This window comes from Meles meles, chromosome 11, assembly GCF_922984935.1.
Source record: "Meles meles chromosome 11, mMelMel3.1 paternal haplotype, whole genome shotgun sequence".
NCBI classification, from domain to species: Eukaryota; Metazoa; Chordata; class Mammalia; order Carnivora; family Mustelidae; genus Meles; species Meles meles.
This window is the reverse complement of record NC_060076.1, coordinates 11970388-11986235: the sequence shown is the minus strand read 5'-3', so window position 1 is coordinate 11986235 and position 15848 is coordinate 11970388. Positions and strand designations below refer to the sequence as shown.

Below are 15848 nucleotides of genomic sequence, written 5' to 3'. Positions count from 1 at the left end.
CCCACATCAGGCTCCCTGCTTAGCAGGGATTCTGCTTCTCCCTCTGACCTTTTCCCCTCTCATGCTCGCTCTCTCTCTCTCTCTCACACACACACAAACATATAAAACTTTTTTCTTTTTTTCTTTTTCTTTTTTTTCACTTTATTTCTTTTCAGCGTAACAGTATTCATTGTTTTTGCACCACACCCAGTGCTCCATGCAATATGTGCTCTCCCTATTACCCACTACCTGGTTCCCCAGCCTCCCACCCCCCGCCCCTTCAAAACTCTCAGGTTGTTTTTCAGAGTCCATAGTCTCTCATGGTTCATCTCCCCTTCCAATTTCCCTCAACTCCCTTCTCCTCTCCATCTCCCCATGTCCTCCATGTTTTTTGTCATGCTCCACAAATAAGTGAAACCATATGATACTTGACTCTCTCTGCTTGACTTATTTCACTCAGCATCATCTCTTCCAGTCCCGTCCATGTTGCTACAAAAGTTGGGTATTCGTCCTTTCTGATGGAGGCATAATACTCCATCGTGTTTATGGACATCTTCCTTATCCATTTGTCCGTTGAAGGACATCTTGGTTCTTTCCACAGTTTGGCGACCATGGCCATTGCTGCTATAAACATTGGGGTACACATGGCCCTTCTTTTCACTACATCTGTATCTTTGGGGTAAATACCCAGCAGTACAATTGCAGGGTCATAGGGAAGCTCTATTCTTAATTTCCTCAGGAATCTCCACACTGTTCTCCAAAGTGGCTGCATGAACTTGCATTCCCACCAACAGTGTAAGAGAATTCCCCTTTCTCCACATCCTCTCCAACGCACGTTGTTTCCTGTCTTGCTAATTTTGGCCATTCTAACTGGTGTCAGGTGATATCTCAATGTTGTTTTAATTTGAATCTCCCTGATGGCTAGTGATGATGAACATTTTTTCATGTGTCTGATAGCCATTTGTATGTCTTCGTTGGAGAAGTGTCTGTTCATATCTTCTGCCCATTTTTTGATATGATTATCTGTTTTGTGTGTGTTGAGTTTGAGGAGTTCTTTATAGATCCTGGATATCAACCTTTTGTCTGTACTGTCATTTACAAATATCTTCTCCCATTCCATGGGTTGCCTCTTTGTTTTGTTGACTGTTTCCTTTGCTGTGCAGAAGCTTTTGATCTTGATGAAGTCCCAAAAGTTCATTTTCGCTTTTGTTTCCTTGGCCTTTGGAGACTTATCTTGAAAGAAGTTGCTGTGGCTGATATCGAAGAGGTTACTGCCTATGTTCTCCTCTAGGATTCTGATGGATTCCTGTCTCACATTGAGGTCTTTTTTCCATTTCGAGTTTATCTTTGTGTACAGTGTAAGGGAATGGTTGAGTTTCATTATTCTACATATAGCTGTCCAGTTTTCCCAGCACCATTTATTGAAGAGACTGTCTTTTTTCCACTGGATATTTTTTCCTGTTTTGTCAAAGATTATTTGACCATAGAGTTGAGGGTCCATATCTGGGCTCTCTACTCTCTTCCACTGGTCTATGTGTCTGTTTTTATGCCAGTACCACGCTGTCTTGGTGATCACAGCTTTGTAGTAAAGCTTGAAATCTGGTAACGTGATGCCGCCAGTTTTGTTTTTGTTTTTCAACATTTCCTTAGCAATTCGGGGTCTCTTCTGATTCCATACAAATTTTAGGATTATTTGCTCCAGCTCTTTGAAAAATACCGGTGGAATTTTGATCGGAATGGCATTAAAAGTATAGATAGCTCTAGGCAGTATATACATTTTAACAATGTTTATTCTTCCAATCCAAGAGCATGGAATGCCCAGACAGCCACCACTGCCGTGGTTTTGGGTAAAAGGAGGAGATCCTTCATCCCCAGGGACCGTGACTCAGAACCTACTCTGCCAGCAGCTCTGCCGAGCATTCTGAGGCTTCTTTCTGAGAGGGAGGTCGGGGTGCAGTTTGCTCTCCTCTAAACCTCCAAAAACCATCAAAAGCTGTCAAGGCAAGAGAAAACAGATGAACAAATATAAAAACCTCCAGAGAACAAAAGCCTGAAAAAAAAAATGGTTTCCTCAGAGCCCACCCCCTTGATGGGGGCTGAAGGACTTAACTCAGGGAACATCATTGACTGAAAACCCACATAAAATTTTTTTTTATTCTTTAAAAAAAATAAAAGTTTATAGGGTGCTTGGGTGGCTGTCAGTTAAGCACCTGCCTTTGGCAGAGGTCATTATCTTGGGGTCTTGGGATCAAGCCCCACATTGGGCTCCCTGCTCTTTGGGAGTTTGCTTGAGATTCTCTCTCTCTCCCTCTGCCCCTCCCCCACATGTGTGCTCTTTCTCTCTCTCTCTCTCTCTCTGTCTTTCAAATAAACAAAATCTTTTTAAAAAAGTATATAAAGTTGGGTATTCATCCTTTCTGACGGCTGTGTAATATTCCATTGTATATATGGACCACATTTTTTTTAAGATTTTTTATTTATTTATTTGACAGAGATAACAAGTAGGCAGAGAGGCAGGCAGAGAGAGGAAGGGAAGCAGGCTCTCTGCTGAGCAGAGAGCCTGATGCGGGGCTCGATCCCAGGACCCTGGGATCATGACCTGAGCCGGGGGCAGAGGCTTTAACCCACTGAGCCACCCAGGTGCCCCTGGACCACATCTTCTTTATCCATTCATCTGTTGAAGGGCATCTTGGCTCTTTCCACAGTTTGGCTATTGTGGACATTGCTGCTATGAACACGGGGGTATATATGGCCCTTCTTTTCACTACATCTGTATATTTGTGGTAAATACCCAGTAATGCAATTGCAGAGTCATAGGGTAGCTCTAGTTTTAATTTTCTGAAGAAATTCCACAAGGAGGGGGAGACGAACCATGAGAGACTGTGGACTCCAAGAAACAAACTGAGAGTTTTAGAGGGGTGGGGAGTTGGGGGATGGGCGAGCCAGGCAGTGGGTATTAAGGAGAGCACATATGGCATGGAGCACTGGGTGTTGTACATAAGCAATGAATCTTCGAACACTGCATCAAAAACTAATGATGTATTTTATGGTGGCATAATAAAATAAAATTTTTTTAAGTATATAAGGTTTGTGAATAAGTGAAACAAAAGACTGAAGGAAAACAGAGCAAAAAGTGTTATTGTTGTCAACTATCCTGGGTGATAGGAACCTGGATTATTACTACTTTTTCTCTTTAAGCTTTTCTACTTTTTTATTTTTAATTACTATAAACAAAAAAGTGAAGAAATACTATGACTGCTTGGTGAGAAACTGCTATCTTGGATAAGGTACTAGAGGGGCCATATGTGGTAGGAACTGCTTGTTTTATATGCCACTGTATCTTCAGCACCTAGTGCAGTTCTGACATATAGCAGGGCTTCAAGAAATATTTATGAACAAATTGACTGGAGCAAGCAGATATTAATAGGCATGAGTGCTGATCTCTAGGATTATATAGTCCTATGGGAGGCAGCTTAACCTGATAATGTGCTTTAAAACTTCAATATTTCATTTTTTGAATGTTCATGTTTTGGGCAGCAGGATTTATTTCAGAATTGTAATTCAGTACATGATTCCCAAATCGTTTTCACTAGCATCATGAAAAAGCAGGAGAGTGTCAGGTTAAGAGGATGGAGTCAAGCAGAAACTAAATAACCTCATGAGATGTTTCAAAAACTGATTGTCACTAACTAGCTGTGTTACATTGGGCAGCCCACTTTACCTTTCTGATCTCAGACTCCTCATCTCTGAAGCAAAGAAAATAAGACCATCTATTTCATAAAGGTGACCCAATAATTAAATGAAAAACTACATTTGCTTTATTTAGCTAAGTGTCTATTATGGAGGAAGCACTCACTAAATTATTAATTTATGGCTCTTTGAATTAATGTATAAGCAATAAGACAAAGAAATTGAGACTTTGACTAGAGTGAAAGTCCAAAGCGTTAAAAGAGGTCATTAACAGACCCATTCCAACTGGTAGTCATCAAGAAAAGTGTCCTGGAGGAGGCTGAATTCAAACCTTACATTGTTAGCAAAGGCATGATAGTACAAATGGGTAAAGGGGCAATAAATCCTGAAGAATGGGATATTCTTGGGTGATGGTTATACTGGGAGACAGGAGGGTCTGAGTCTTAACTTGGGAATTCTGCAATACACACAAAGAGAGATGCCCCAAATGACCAGGAATTCGAGATTCCACAGAACAAAAAATATTCACCTGGTGGTTTTCCTGAGTGGAAAAACAAGGATCGTGCATCAGTGTTTTATGAGCAGACATAGGGATGCTTCAGAGAGAAGAGTAAAGAGTAAAGTCTGGTATCTAAAATCTTAACTCTATTAATTTTTATATTCTGAAGTTCTAAGAACGTTGGCCAACATTGACTTCTAAGCTTGAGAAATGGGGAAGTGGTGGCATCTGGCGTTCCAGCCTTCTTAGTTCAAAGTTATGTGGACTCTGAAAAAAGGTTGTCTGACTATGGACTGTCTTTCAGCATAAATAATACAGCTATGAGATAAATGCTCAGGAAGTCTGGGAGAGCCAGCACTGTGCATCTGTCACCACAGCCAACCTCACATAGGGTGTTCTTTTTGGCCTAAAGGAACCAGGTCAAGATGGTGATTGCAAAGAGAGAAAGAAAGCACAGATACTCCCCAGGATCCTTGGAGAGGAAAATCCAAAACTTCAATAATTGTTAGCTTGTTTTCTAATGTCTCCTCTACCTAAACTTCAGGGACTTCTTCACAGTCTCAAAGGATGCTCCCTTGACAGAGGGTGGAGTCTATGAATGTCTACATTACCCCCAGCATACAGAAGGTCCAGAGGAAGCAGGGAAGAAAACCTTCAGATTCATGAAGGTTGAAATCTTGTCTAGGAGCAGGTGCCTTCCCTCTGTATTTTTTCTGGGAAGCATATCTATGGCTAAACCAGAAATCTGGAAAAGAATTACAACATAAACAAGCACATACTATCAGCAACAATTTTAGATACAGGGATTGGGCACAAGGATGGAATCGATAGTAGCATTAAAAGAAATGTTTTCTCTGTCTGCCTATCTTTTATCCCTTCGTGCATATTGTTTTACTTCAACTTATTTTCACTAAAAATAAGGGGCATAGAGTAACTGTTGGATGAATTCATATTTCAATGTCTTTTCAGATAATTTTCAGTCTCCAGAAAAACTGACACAAAGAGAAACATCGGAGTTCACAGAAATCTTCATTCCATCAGCTGGCAATTAAATGGGAAGCAAACTGCTGATCTTCCTGCCATGAACTGATGACTGAAAATCCTCAATCAGAAGATAATTTCTCTAAGATTTCGCTCTTCTCCTTTCAGAAAATTCTCTCCTTCTCTTATTCTCTCTCCCTATCTCTTTTTTTTTCCATTTCTGTTTTCCCTGTATTAGTCTCCCTTTACAGCAAAAGATTGAAAGGAGGTTAAAATATAAATTAATTTCTGAATTCTGAACATTAATGGAAAGAAGTCACAACCCAGGTAATTGTAGTATTTTAGCTGTTTTAATTGCTGATAGGAAGAATAAATTTTTAAAAATCTTGGATAGACAATATCAAATGTTGGAAGTGTCTGTTATAATGACAGTTTATCTTTAGGTGAACCCAAGGCTATGGGAAGAAATAATCTAACAAGACCCTCTGAATTCATCCTCCTGGGACTTTCCTCTCGACCTGAAGATCAGAAGCCACTCTTTGCTGTGTTCCTCCCTATCTACCTCATCACAGTGGTAGGAAACCTGCTCATCATCCTAGCCATCCGCTCAGACACTCGCCTTCAGACACCCATGTACTTTTTCCTGAGTATTCTGTCCTTTGTTGACATTTGCTATGTGACAGTCATTATCCCCAAGATGCTGGTGAACTTCTTATCAGAGACAAAGGCCATCTCTTATGGTGAGTGTCTGACCCAGATGTACTTCTTCATAGCTTTTGGAAACACAGATAGTTACCTCTTAGCAGCCATGGCCATGGACCGCTATGTAGCCATATGTAATCCCTTTCACTATATCACCATCATGAACCACAGACGCTGTGTCCTCCTTCTGATCATCTCCTTCTGCATTCCACACCTCCACTCCCTCCTGCACATTCTCCTAACCAATCAACTCATCTTCTGTGCCTCCAATGTCATCCACCATTTTTTCTGTGATGACCAGCCAGTGCTAAAATTGTCCTGTTCCTCCCATTTTGTCAAAGAAATCACAGTAATGACAGAAGGATTGGCTGTCATAATGACACCCTTTGCATGCATCATCATCTCTTATTTGAGAATCCTTATCACTGTTCTAAAGATTCCTTCAGCTGCCGGGAAGCACAAAGCATTTTCCACCTGTGGCTCTCATCTCACAGTGGTGACCCTGTTTTATGGAAGCATCAGCTATGTCTATTTCCAGCCCCTGTCCAACTATACTGTCAAGGATCGAATAGCAACAATCATCTACACCATACTGACTCCCATGCTAAACCCATTTATCTATAGTCTGAGGAACAAAGACATGAAACAGGGCTTAGCAAAGCTGATGCACCGGGTGAAATGCCAATAAGAGGATCTGAGGTCTTAAGAGAATCCCATTAATTTCTTGCCCCTGGCTGCAGGTTTTTAATGTCTGTCATCCTATTCTGAAGGATGGTAACTTCACTGATGTGCTGCATCTCTGATAGAAAAACTTTTGTTGCCTGTGATGAAACTAATGTGTTGAAACTACTCCTAAATATGATGCTGACTTTCCAGTGGTCTCTAATATTATCTGCCTGGGGCAAGGTCTACTTGAATTTTGTTCTCTGTGCTCCAGTCTAAATTTCAGTCAGCCATATATCCTTTCCAGAAAATCACATGCATTTCACTTAATTTCAATCCTACGGAATTCCCTCATCCTTGAGTTTGATCACTAGAAACTCCTTATTCATAGGCATCCTGAATATAAGGCTGAGTGTTCTTATGTAGTCATTTAAAGCTGTTTGAATGACTTTAAGTGTGTGTGTGTGTGTGTGTGTGTGTGTGTGTGTGTGTAACTTACAACATTAGCCCAAGTGCTTTTTGACAGCAAGAGCTCTCTTTTCCCCCTTATAATGGCCATGACTCCTTCCTATGCATTGCTGCAAAGATTAAGGTCCTGATTGCTACAGTTATTACATAGTAAACAAATGAAATCAGCCCAGTAGATGACTTTTGGTGAATCAGTCCCAGGCCAGTTCCCCAAGAGCACAGCGTCTCAGCATTCTTTTCTGTTTCCCACCTGGCACAACTGACTTTGCACTCTCTTCTTATTAATTTCATATGACCCAAACTCAGATTCACCACTCTCTCAGGAGTCAAGTATTAGGTCCCAATAACCCTAGCAATGGATGCCACCAATTGCTAGGGATTCTTCTTCCTTAACAGATGTGACCCAACCTGCTTACCGTAAAAACAGAATTGGGCAGGAAAAATGCTTTGGTTCATTTGTGAGTTCTAGGAAATATTAAAGCCACTACTTATCTGGAAATTTTTTTGGCAACTCAGAGGTTTATGAATTCATTTTGTTCATGTAAAAAATGTCTATTTCTTATTCATCATGTGTCAGTCTTAAAAACAAAAGATTATGTGCTAGATGATAAGCCAACAATCTGATAGCCAAAAATCTGCAGGAGCAGAAGGAAACAAAATATCATTGGCAATACAAGATTTTGGAGTGAAATTTTGTGTTATTTGGGTCATTTTCAGTTATAAGGTATAGAAGCAAACATACATTTAAGTAACAGTTGTTACAAAAAAAATGACTCTGGGCTCGATCAAGGGAAGACTTCATTTGAAAGGATTATTGCAAGAGGAGGGACAGGGTCTATAGCAATAAAGGGGAGGGGCCTATTGTAACAGGAAGAATATCCCAACCATGAGATCTGCAAAGGTCTCAAAGGTCAGACAGAAAAGGGCTTTCTTTTATAGGTGAAAGTGATTGAGGCTAGAAAGAACCACATGTCATGAAGTGAAATGAGCTGGTGACAATGGTGAGATGGGATAGTTGATCAGGGAAAATATTCCCCTGACATCAGTGGACACTTCAGAGGAACCATGAAGAAGGGAAGGTACTCAGACTCTGGCTGAGGCTCAACATTCACCTATTTTTCAGAACACAAAAGGGTGGGATGATTTCTTCTCTAACCACTACTGTCTTCCAAGAGCACAGGGCTCAGGTAGGATTCAACACTGTCACAGGGATTTATTATAAGGATTCACAAGGAAAAAAGAGAAGACCTAAATCTCAGCTGCACAAACAAGTCTCATAAAAGAATGAGAACCAAAGAAGAACCAAAGCCTGGTCATGCTCTACAGAGCTGGCCCATGGTTCAGACACTGGACAGTTATTCAGGGAAAAATACAAAACTCATGAATATGTTATTTTGCTCCCCCTCCACAGTCAGTTCACAGAAAAGGGCAGTGGTCATGGGAAGCACACAAAAGAGGCTCTTCTCCATTATTCACATAGAAAGATGTACAGGGGAGAGGAGTCAACCAGCTGGGGTGAATCAGAGACTATGCAGGAATTGACCAGATGTGAAAATTTTGTCAAGACAAACCGGTCAAAGGGTATTTATAGCAGGTTGATGAAGAGTCCGTTAGAAACTGTTCCTTTTATGAAAATATCTATTTCACCCAAACACACACAAACACCTTTAGCAAAACCCCTTCCACACAAAACTACCTTGTGTGAGTCATTAGAAAAGGGCTTAGTTGTATATATGATCAGTGTGGAGAGTGATAGAAGCAGAAACTTAAAGAAAGAGATCACAATGAAATCACGAGCCTCTTGGAATTGTAGATATATTGAAATAGGATTACATTTCCACTGACTGGAATTGAGGGATTCTATCTGATCTTACCTGGATTTTCAGCCAAGAAACCCTGCCGATGCTTAGACCGTATAATAACAGTAACCATAAAGCACTTAACTGTGAAAGGGGCAAGACTAGGCACTTTACAATTATGATGAGACTAATTCTCTATTAACTCTTTGAAATAAACACAAATTCATTATTTCCATATCTCGGATGGGATACATGAGGATCAAAAAGTATAAATAACTCGTTGAAAATCAAACACTTAACATTGTTCTGGAAATTGAACTGTGTCTTCACAATTATAGTTTTTACTCTTAACCCCTGTCCTGCCTCCCAAAGGATGCATCAGTGACTGTAAAGACAAATTTCTCTGACTTATTAATTCTGCCTTCTGCAATTTTTGAAAAGAAAAAATCAATTCAAGGTCAAAGAGGTTGAGCCCCTATCTGGCATTCCTGGAAACAAGAACCCAGAGGCAGATATGGACCAAAAGGACATATACCTCTTAAAAATGTGCAGAAATCTCCAGGATAACTTAAACTTCTCCAGGTTGTGGAATGGAGTCATTGAGCCACACTAACCTAGATCTCAAGAGAAAGGGAGTCCCTCAGATCCATGCCCTTACCTATGACCTTATCCCTTATTCTAAGTGTCCAATATGACTGTGAGGAAAACTTTCTCAAACAAGCTAATTTTGCCTTAAGTCATTTCAAAAAAGGATCCATACTAAGAAGAGAGAGGGCTTGTAAGGAATTATAGAAGGTAGTTAGGAAATGCCAGGCTTCTGAGAACTGCTCAGGAGTTAAGAGGAGGAATTAATGGTTGGTGGTGATGGTTTCACAGCTGTATACATGTGTCCAAACACATCAAATTGTGTACATTAAATCTGTGCAGTTTGGGAATATCAATGATACCACAGTAAAGCTGGGTTTTTATAAATGAAAAGAAGTTTTTAATATTTGAATGCCAAATAAACACCAAGAACTAGTGTAGGCATCTTATGCATGTCAATTCTTCCCACCTGACAGCAACAAAAAGTTTTGAAAAAGATTTTATTGCCCATCATGTACAGAAGAGGAAATGGGAGAGCAGAGAGGTGGACTGACTGGCCTGAGAACATGAAACTACTAAGGGGCCAGAGCCACCATTTTAAGTTGGCCCAACTCAAAAGCCACACTATCATAACTAAACCAGTCTGTTCCACCCTGTCCCCATTACACCCACCACAGTCATTGTTGTCTGCAAACCTAATGATCTGTTGATTCAGTCCTCCTCAGAAAACATGACAGTTAACCTGAGGGATGAACAAGGAGACAGAGACAGCCGCAGAGAGCTTGGAGGGAAGGAATGTCATGTGCAAAGATCCTGACATGGAAAACCTTGAAACGTTCGAGGCACTGAAAAACAGGCAGCGTGGCTGGATTATAACAAGAGGGTTAGAATGGAGTTGCCTTTTAAAGCCCCGGTGAAGAACCTGCATTTTATTCCAAAGTGTGATGGAAGTTATTTGGTGTGGAAACATGACCTGGTTTACACTTCAGTGTGGATGGTGGAGTTCCTTTCCTGAGAACTATTGAAAATGTTCTGTTTTTATACTTTGTTCTCACTGTTTTCCTTCTTTTGGTAGCTAATCTAGGCTTTGAGATTTTGTTGTTTTTCATTTTCTTAGGTCCTCCTCAACTGGAGAGCATATATCCAAAATTTAAGTCTGTTGTTAAAATTTTAAGTATCAAAGGAATTATACTGTTATCCTGCATGCAAAGACCAGAAAATACAGACCTAGACAATAAAAACCAGGGAAGGGAGGACAGTGTAAGCCTTCACATGACATTTGCAACAGCAGTTTGTTATCAGATCGATCCTTACAAAAGCCCTATGTTCCTATCTTTGACCCAGGGAGGTCAAATCAGCATCAGAGGAGTCATGAATCCCCAGTATTAAATGGACCAGAAAATTTTCAGTGTTTTCCTCTTGGTAGAAGACGTTATCATGCAGCCTAGATCCCCAACCCTCTGGAGAGGTTGTGATGGCAAACTTTTCAATTCTCTCCTTCAGGGACTAATTAACCACTTGTGGTAGTCCCTTGAATCCCAGTGACATGAATTCCATTGGCAAAAATGTGTCTCCTTCTGAAAGAGTGCTGAGTGGACCTGTGCCCAAATGCTTCCAGCCCCAATCACACTACAGCCTCAGCCACTGTGGCAGACGACACAGAGCCCAGAGGGCTGCGCAGAGCCTCCTCTGTGGGACACCCACCCACTATGCAGTACTGACATAAAGCCATTTTTAAAAATTATATACTAGAAAAAGTGGAATCAGAACTAGAAATACACATTGAACACTACACCTGAAACTAATAAATTTTTTTAAAGGTCCTAAAAAAAAAAAAAAAAAAAACGAACTATAAATACAGAGGGGAAAAAAAAACTAATGGTTGCCAGAAGGGATGGGCTGGGGTATAGGAAAAAGTGGGTAAAGGGGAGTGCAAGATCCAAGCTTCTGGTTAAGGAATGAGTAAGTCACGGAAATAAAAGAGCGTAAGGAATATAGTCTGTGATATTTTAATAGTGTTGTGTGGTGACAGATGGTATCTATGCTTGTGGTGAGCACAGCATACATTTAGAATTATTGAATCACTATGCTATACACCTGAAACTAATGGAACACTGCATGTCAACTATATTCAAAAATTTTAATTAAATCGAATTTTTAAAAATTATGTATAGAAAACCATTCAGAAACAAGACATTACATTTAAAATAAACCAACCCCACCCTTAAAAAGGAGTATAACTTCCTACTCCTTTTTAATTTAAATTAATTTATTTAACATATAGTGTATTATTAGTTTCAGGGATAGAATTTAGTGATTCATCAGTTGCATATAACACCCAGGGCTTATTACATCAAGTGTCATCCTTAATGCCCATCACCCAGTTATCCCATCGCCCCACCCACCTCCCCTCAAGCAACCCTCAGTTTGTTTCCTAGAGTTATGAGTCTCTTACAGTTCACCTGCCTGTTTTTGTCTTATTTTTCCTTCCCTTTCCCTATGTTCATCTGTCTTGTTTAAATTCAACATGAGTGAGATCATATATTTGTCTTTCTATCACTGACTTATTTCACTTAGTATTATACCTTCTAGTTCTGTCCATGTCATTGCCAATGGCGAGATTTCATTTTTTATTATGTTATGTTAGTCACCATACAGTACATCATTAGTTTTTGATATAGTGTTCCATGATTCATTACTTGTGGATAATACCCAGTGCTCCATGCAATCCATGCCCTCCTTTATACCCATCACCAGGCTCACCCATCCCTCCACCCCTCTCCCTTCTAAAACCCTCAGCTGGTTTCCCAGAATCTATAGTCTCTTGTGGTTCGCCTTCCCCTCCAATGTCCCCCTCTTCATTTTTCCCTTCCTTCTCTTAATATCCTCCACAGTATTCCTTATGTTCCACAAGTAAGTGAAACCATATGATAATTGACTCTCTCTGCTTGACTTATTTCACTTAACATAATCTCCAGTCCCTCCATGTTGATGCAAATTTGAGTATTCATCCTTTCTGATGGCTGAGTAATATTCCATGGTGTATATGGACCACATCTTCTTTATCCATTCATCTGTTGAAGGGCATCTCGGCTCTTCCACAGTTTGGCTATTGTGGACATTGCTGCTATGAACATTAGAGTGCATGTGGCCCTTCTTTTCACCACATCTGTACCTTTGGGGTATATACCCAGTAGTGCAATTGCTGGGTCACAGAGTAGCTCTATTTTTAATTTCTTGAGGAATCTCCACACTGTTCTCCAGAGTGGCTGCACCAACTTGCATTCCCACCAAGAGTGTAAGAGAGTTTCCCTTTCTCCACATCCTCTCCAACATTTGTTGTTTCTTGCCTTGTTAATTTTTGCCATTTAACTGGTGTTAAGGTAGTATCTCAAAGTCATTTTGATTTGAATTTCCCTGATGGCTAATGATGATGAACATTTTTTCATGTACTTCCAGACTCTTTCTATGAGACCAGCATTACCTTGATCCCCAAACGAAGCAAAGACCCCATCAAAAAGGAGAATTTCAGACCAATATCCCTGATGAATATGGAAGCCAAGACTCTCAACACGATCCTAGCTAATAGGATCGAACAATACATTAAAAAGATTATCCATGGGGCGCCTGGGTGGCTCAGTTGGTTAAGTGACTGCCTTCTGCTCGTGTCATGATCCCAGAGCCCAGGGATGGAGTCCCTCATCAGGCTCCCAGCTCCATGTGGAGCCTGCTTCTCCCTCTGACCTTCTCCCCTCGCATGCTCTCACTCTCTCTCACAAATAAAAATTTAAAAAATCTTAAAGAAAATAAAAACAGATTATCCACCATGACCAGGTGGGATTTATCCCTGGGATGCAAGGGTGGTTCAACATTTGCAAATCAATGTGAAAGAACAAATTAATACAAGAAGAGAGAAGAACCACATGGTTCTCTCAACTGATGCAGAAAAAGCATTTGGTAAAATACAGCATCCTTTCCTGCTTAAAACTCTTCAGAGTATAGGGATAGAGGGAACATTCCTTAACTTCATAAAATCCATCTATGAAAAATCCACAGCGAATATCATTCTCAATGGGGAGAGCCTGAGATAGATTCCCACTGAGATAGAAACAAGGATTCTCACTCGGGCCACTAAACAATAGTGCTAGAAGTCCTAGCAACAGCAATCATTAAGAATTTTTGTGCACTTTTTCCTCTCTTTTTTAATTTTATTATGTTAGTCACCATACAGTACATTATTAGTTTTTGATGTACTGTTCCATGACTCATTGTTTGCATATAACTCCACTTTTTCTTGAAAACCCGGGTAGATAAGGGACACCTGGGTGGCTCACTCAGTTAAGCAGTTAAGTGTCATGATCCGCAGGTCCTGAGACTGAATGCCCAGTTGGACTCCCTGCTCAGCAGGGAGCCTGTTTCTCGCTCACCCTCTGCTGCTTCCCCTGCTTGTGCTCTCCTGCTCACTCTCTGTGTCAAATAAATAAATAAAATGTTGTAAAAAAAAAAACCCTCCAATAGATAAGAGCATTGTCCCAGCATTTATATCTTCTTGAGGTATTGACTCTTTTATCATTATATAACGTCCTTATCCCTTGTGACAACTTTTTTACTTAAAGTCTGTTTTGTCTGATATTTCTCTTGGTTACTATTTTCACTGAACATCTTTTCCATTTTTTCACTTTTATTTGTGCCTTTAGATCTAAAGTGAGTTTCCTGTAGGTAGTATATGGTTGGATTATGGTTTCTTTCCTAATCCATTCTTCCAGTCTCTCCTTTGAATTGAAGAGTTTAATCCATTCACATTTAAGTTAATTGCTGCAAAGGAAGGACTTATTTCTGCCATTTTATTTCTTATTTACTATATGAGTCGCATCATTTTTGGTTCCTCAAAAAAAACTTGTAAGACATATTACTTCCTTCTTTTGTGTTTTATCAATTTTTTTGTTTTGTTTCTTTCTCATTTGTTTTGTTTTGTTTCCCTTCTCATTTCTTTTCTAACTATAGATATATAATTACCATAAAAATATTATTATGCATTAGTAAATATATATATGTGTATACATATATATGTATATGTGTGGTGTATATATATGTGTGTATATATATATGTATATATATATATTAGCCATTTCCTTAATGGTTACCCTGAGGATTGTTATTAATATATTTATTACAATCTATTCTAAATTAATACCAATATATTTAGAATGTTGTCTTTAATGACAATAGTAATTAGCTAAACGCACATTATTTTGATGAAAGTTAAACCTACTTCCTCCATGGTTTCTCCTTCTCCAGAATAGCAAAATATTTTCTTTAGAATTAAAACCTACTCATTATACCTCTAATTAGAGTTCTCAGGAGAAACAGTGACTAACAGAATGAGTCAATTACAATAACCTGGTGGTTGTCATTCAGTAGGTCTCCTCTTTGATACAAATAGCATGATTAAAGTGAATATTTAATTTTTACATCCTAATAGTGTAAGAATAAGCATTGACATTTCATGATGGGAAGGAACTGAGTATGAAATAACTGTAGGGCAAGAGAATTAAGGGAATAATAGTTACTATCTTCTAACATTTGAAAATATATTACTTAGGTGTATTGCTTAGGTAGTTTGCTTTGTCCATGGTTAGGTCAATTTCATAAATATTGCCTGAGTACCCTCTGCAATATTGGCAGGGTGTTAAGTGCTATGCAAACCTAATACAAAGGGAAAAATAATACTTCTTTTCTCAAATTCTATATATTTCCAGTGAAAAACAAAGTGCAGATCATGGGAAATGCATAATTAATAAATATTTATAAACTGACCAGGACAAACATAGATGAAGGGAACATTTTTCTTGACTTCCTTGATTCCAAATTATTGTATTTAACTGAATCTAAAATACCATCACTTGTAAGATACATTATTTTAATGTACCATTGAGGAAAACAAGGCTACCAATTATTGTGAAATGCAAATATTTAAGCACATTCCAATATGAGATGTTAAAATGTAAAAAAAAGAAAAATGAGTCATATAATCCATAAAATACTGTATCATGAACAATTTAGCTCACAATGTCTAGAAACAGGCCTGGATTTGAATCAGGCCCCAAGGGATAGTAGATTTTATGCTGAAAGTCTATGCTTTCAAGTTTAATCTGGCAAAGAAAAAATAAGGCAAAATTTTGAGTCCATCAGTCATCTGAAATCTGTTTCTTAACATAAAATATATACAATGGAATATTACTCAGCCATCAAAAAGACTGAAATCTTGCCATTTGCAATGACATAGATGGAACTAGAGGGTATTATGCTAAGAGAAATGAGTCAGTCAGAGAATGACAAGTACCATATGGTTTCACCCATATATGGAATTCAAGAAACAAAACAGATGAACAGAGGGGAAGGAAAGGAAAAAAAATAGGATGAAAACTGAGAGGGAGGCAAACCACATGAGCCACTGAACTCTAGGAAACAAACAGTGTTGC

General features: G+C 39.2%; 1 protein-coding gene across 1 annotated transcript; it reads left to right on the top strand.

Moving 5' to 3' along the window:
- The first annotated feature begins 5454 nt into the window (after positions 1-5454).
- On the top strand, positions 5455-6539 carry LOC123953376 (olfactory receptor 1L1). Its single transcript, XM_046023560.1, has one exon. The coding sequence runs from the start codon at positions 5607-5609 to the stop codon at positions 6537-6539; it is 933 nt and encodes a 310-aa protein (XP_045879516.1). The 5' UTR covers positions 5455-5606.
- The last annotated feature ends 9309 nt before the right edge of the window (positions 6540-15848 follow it).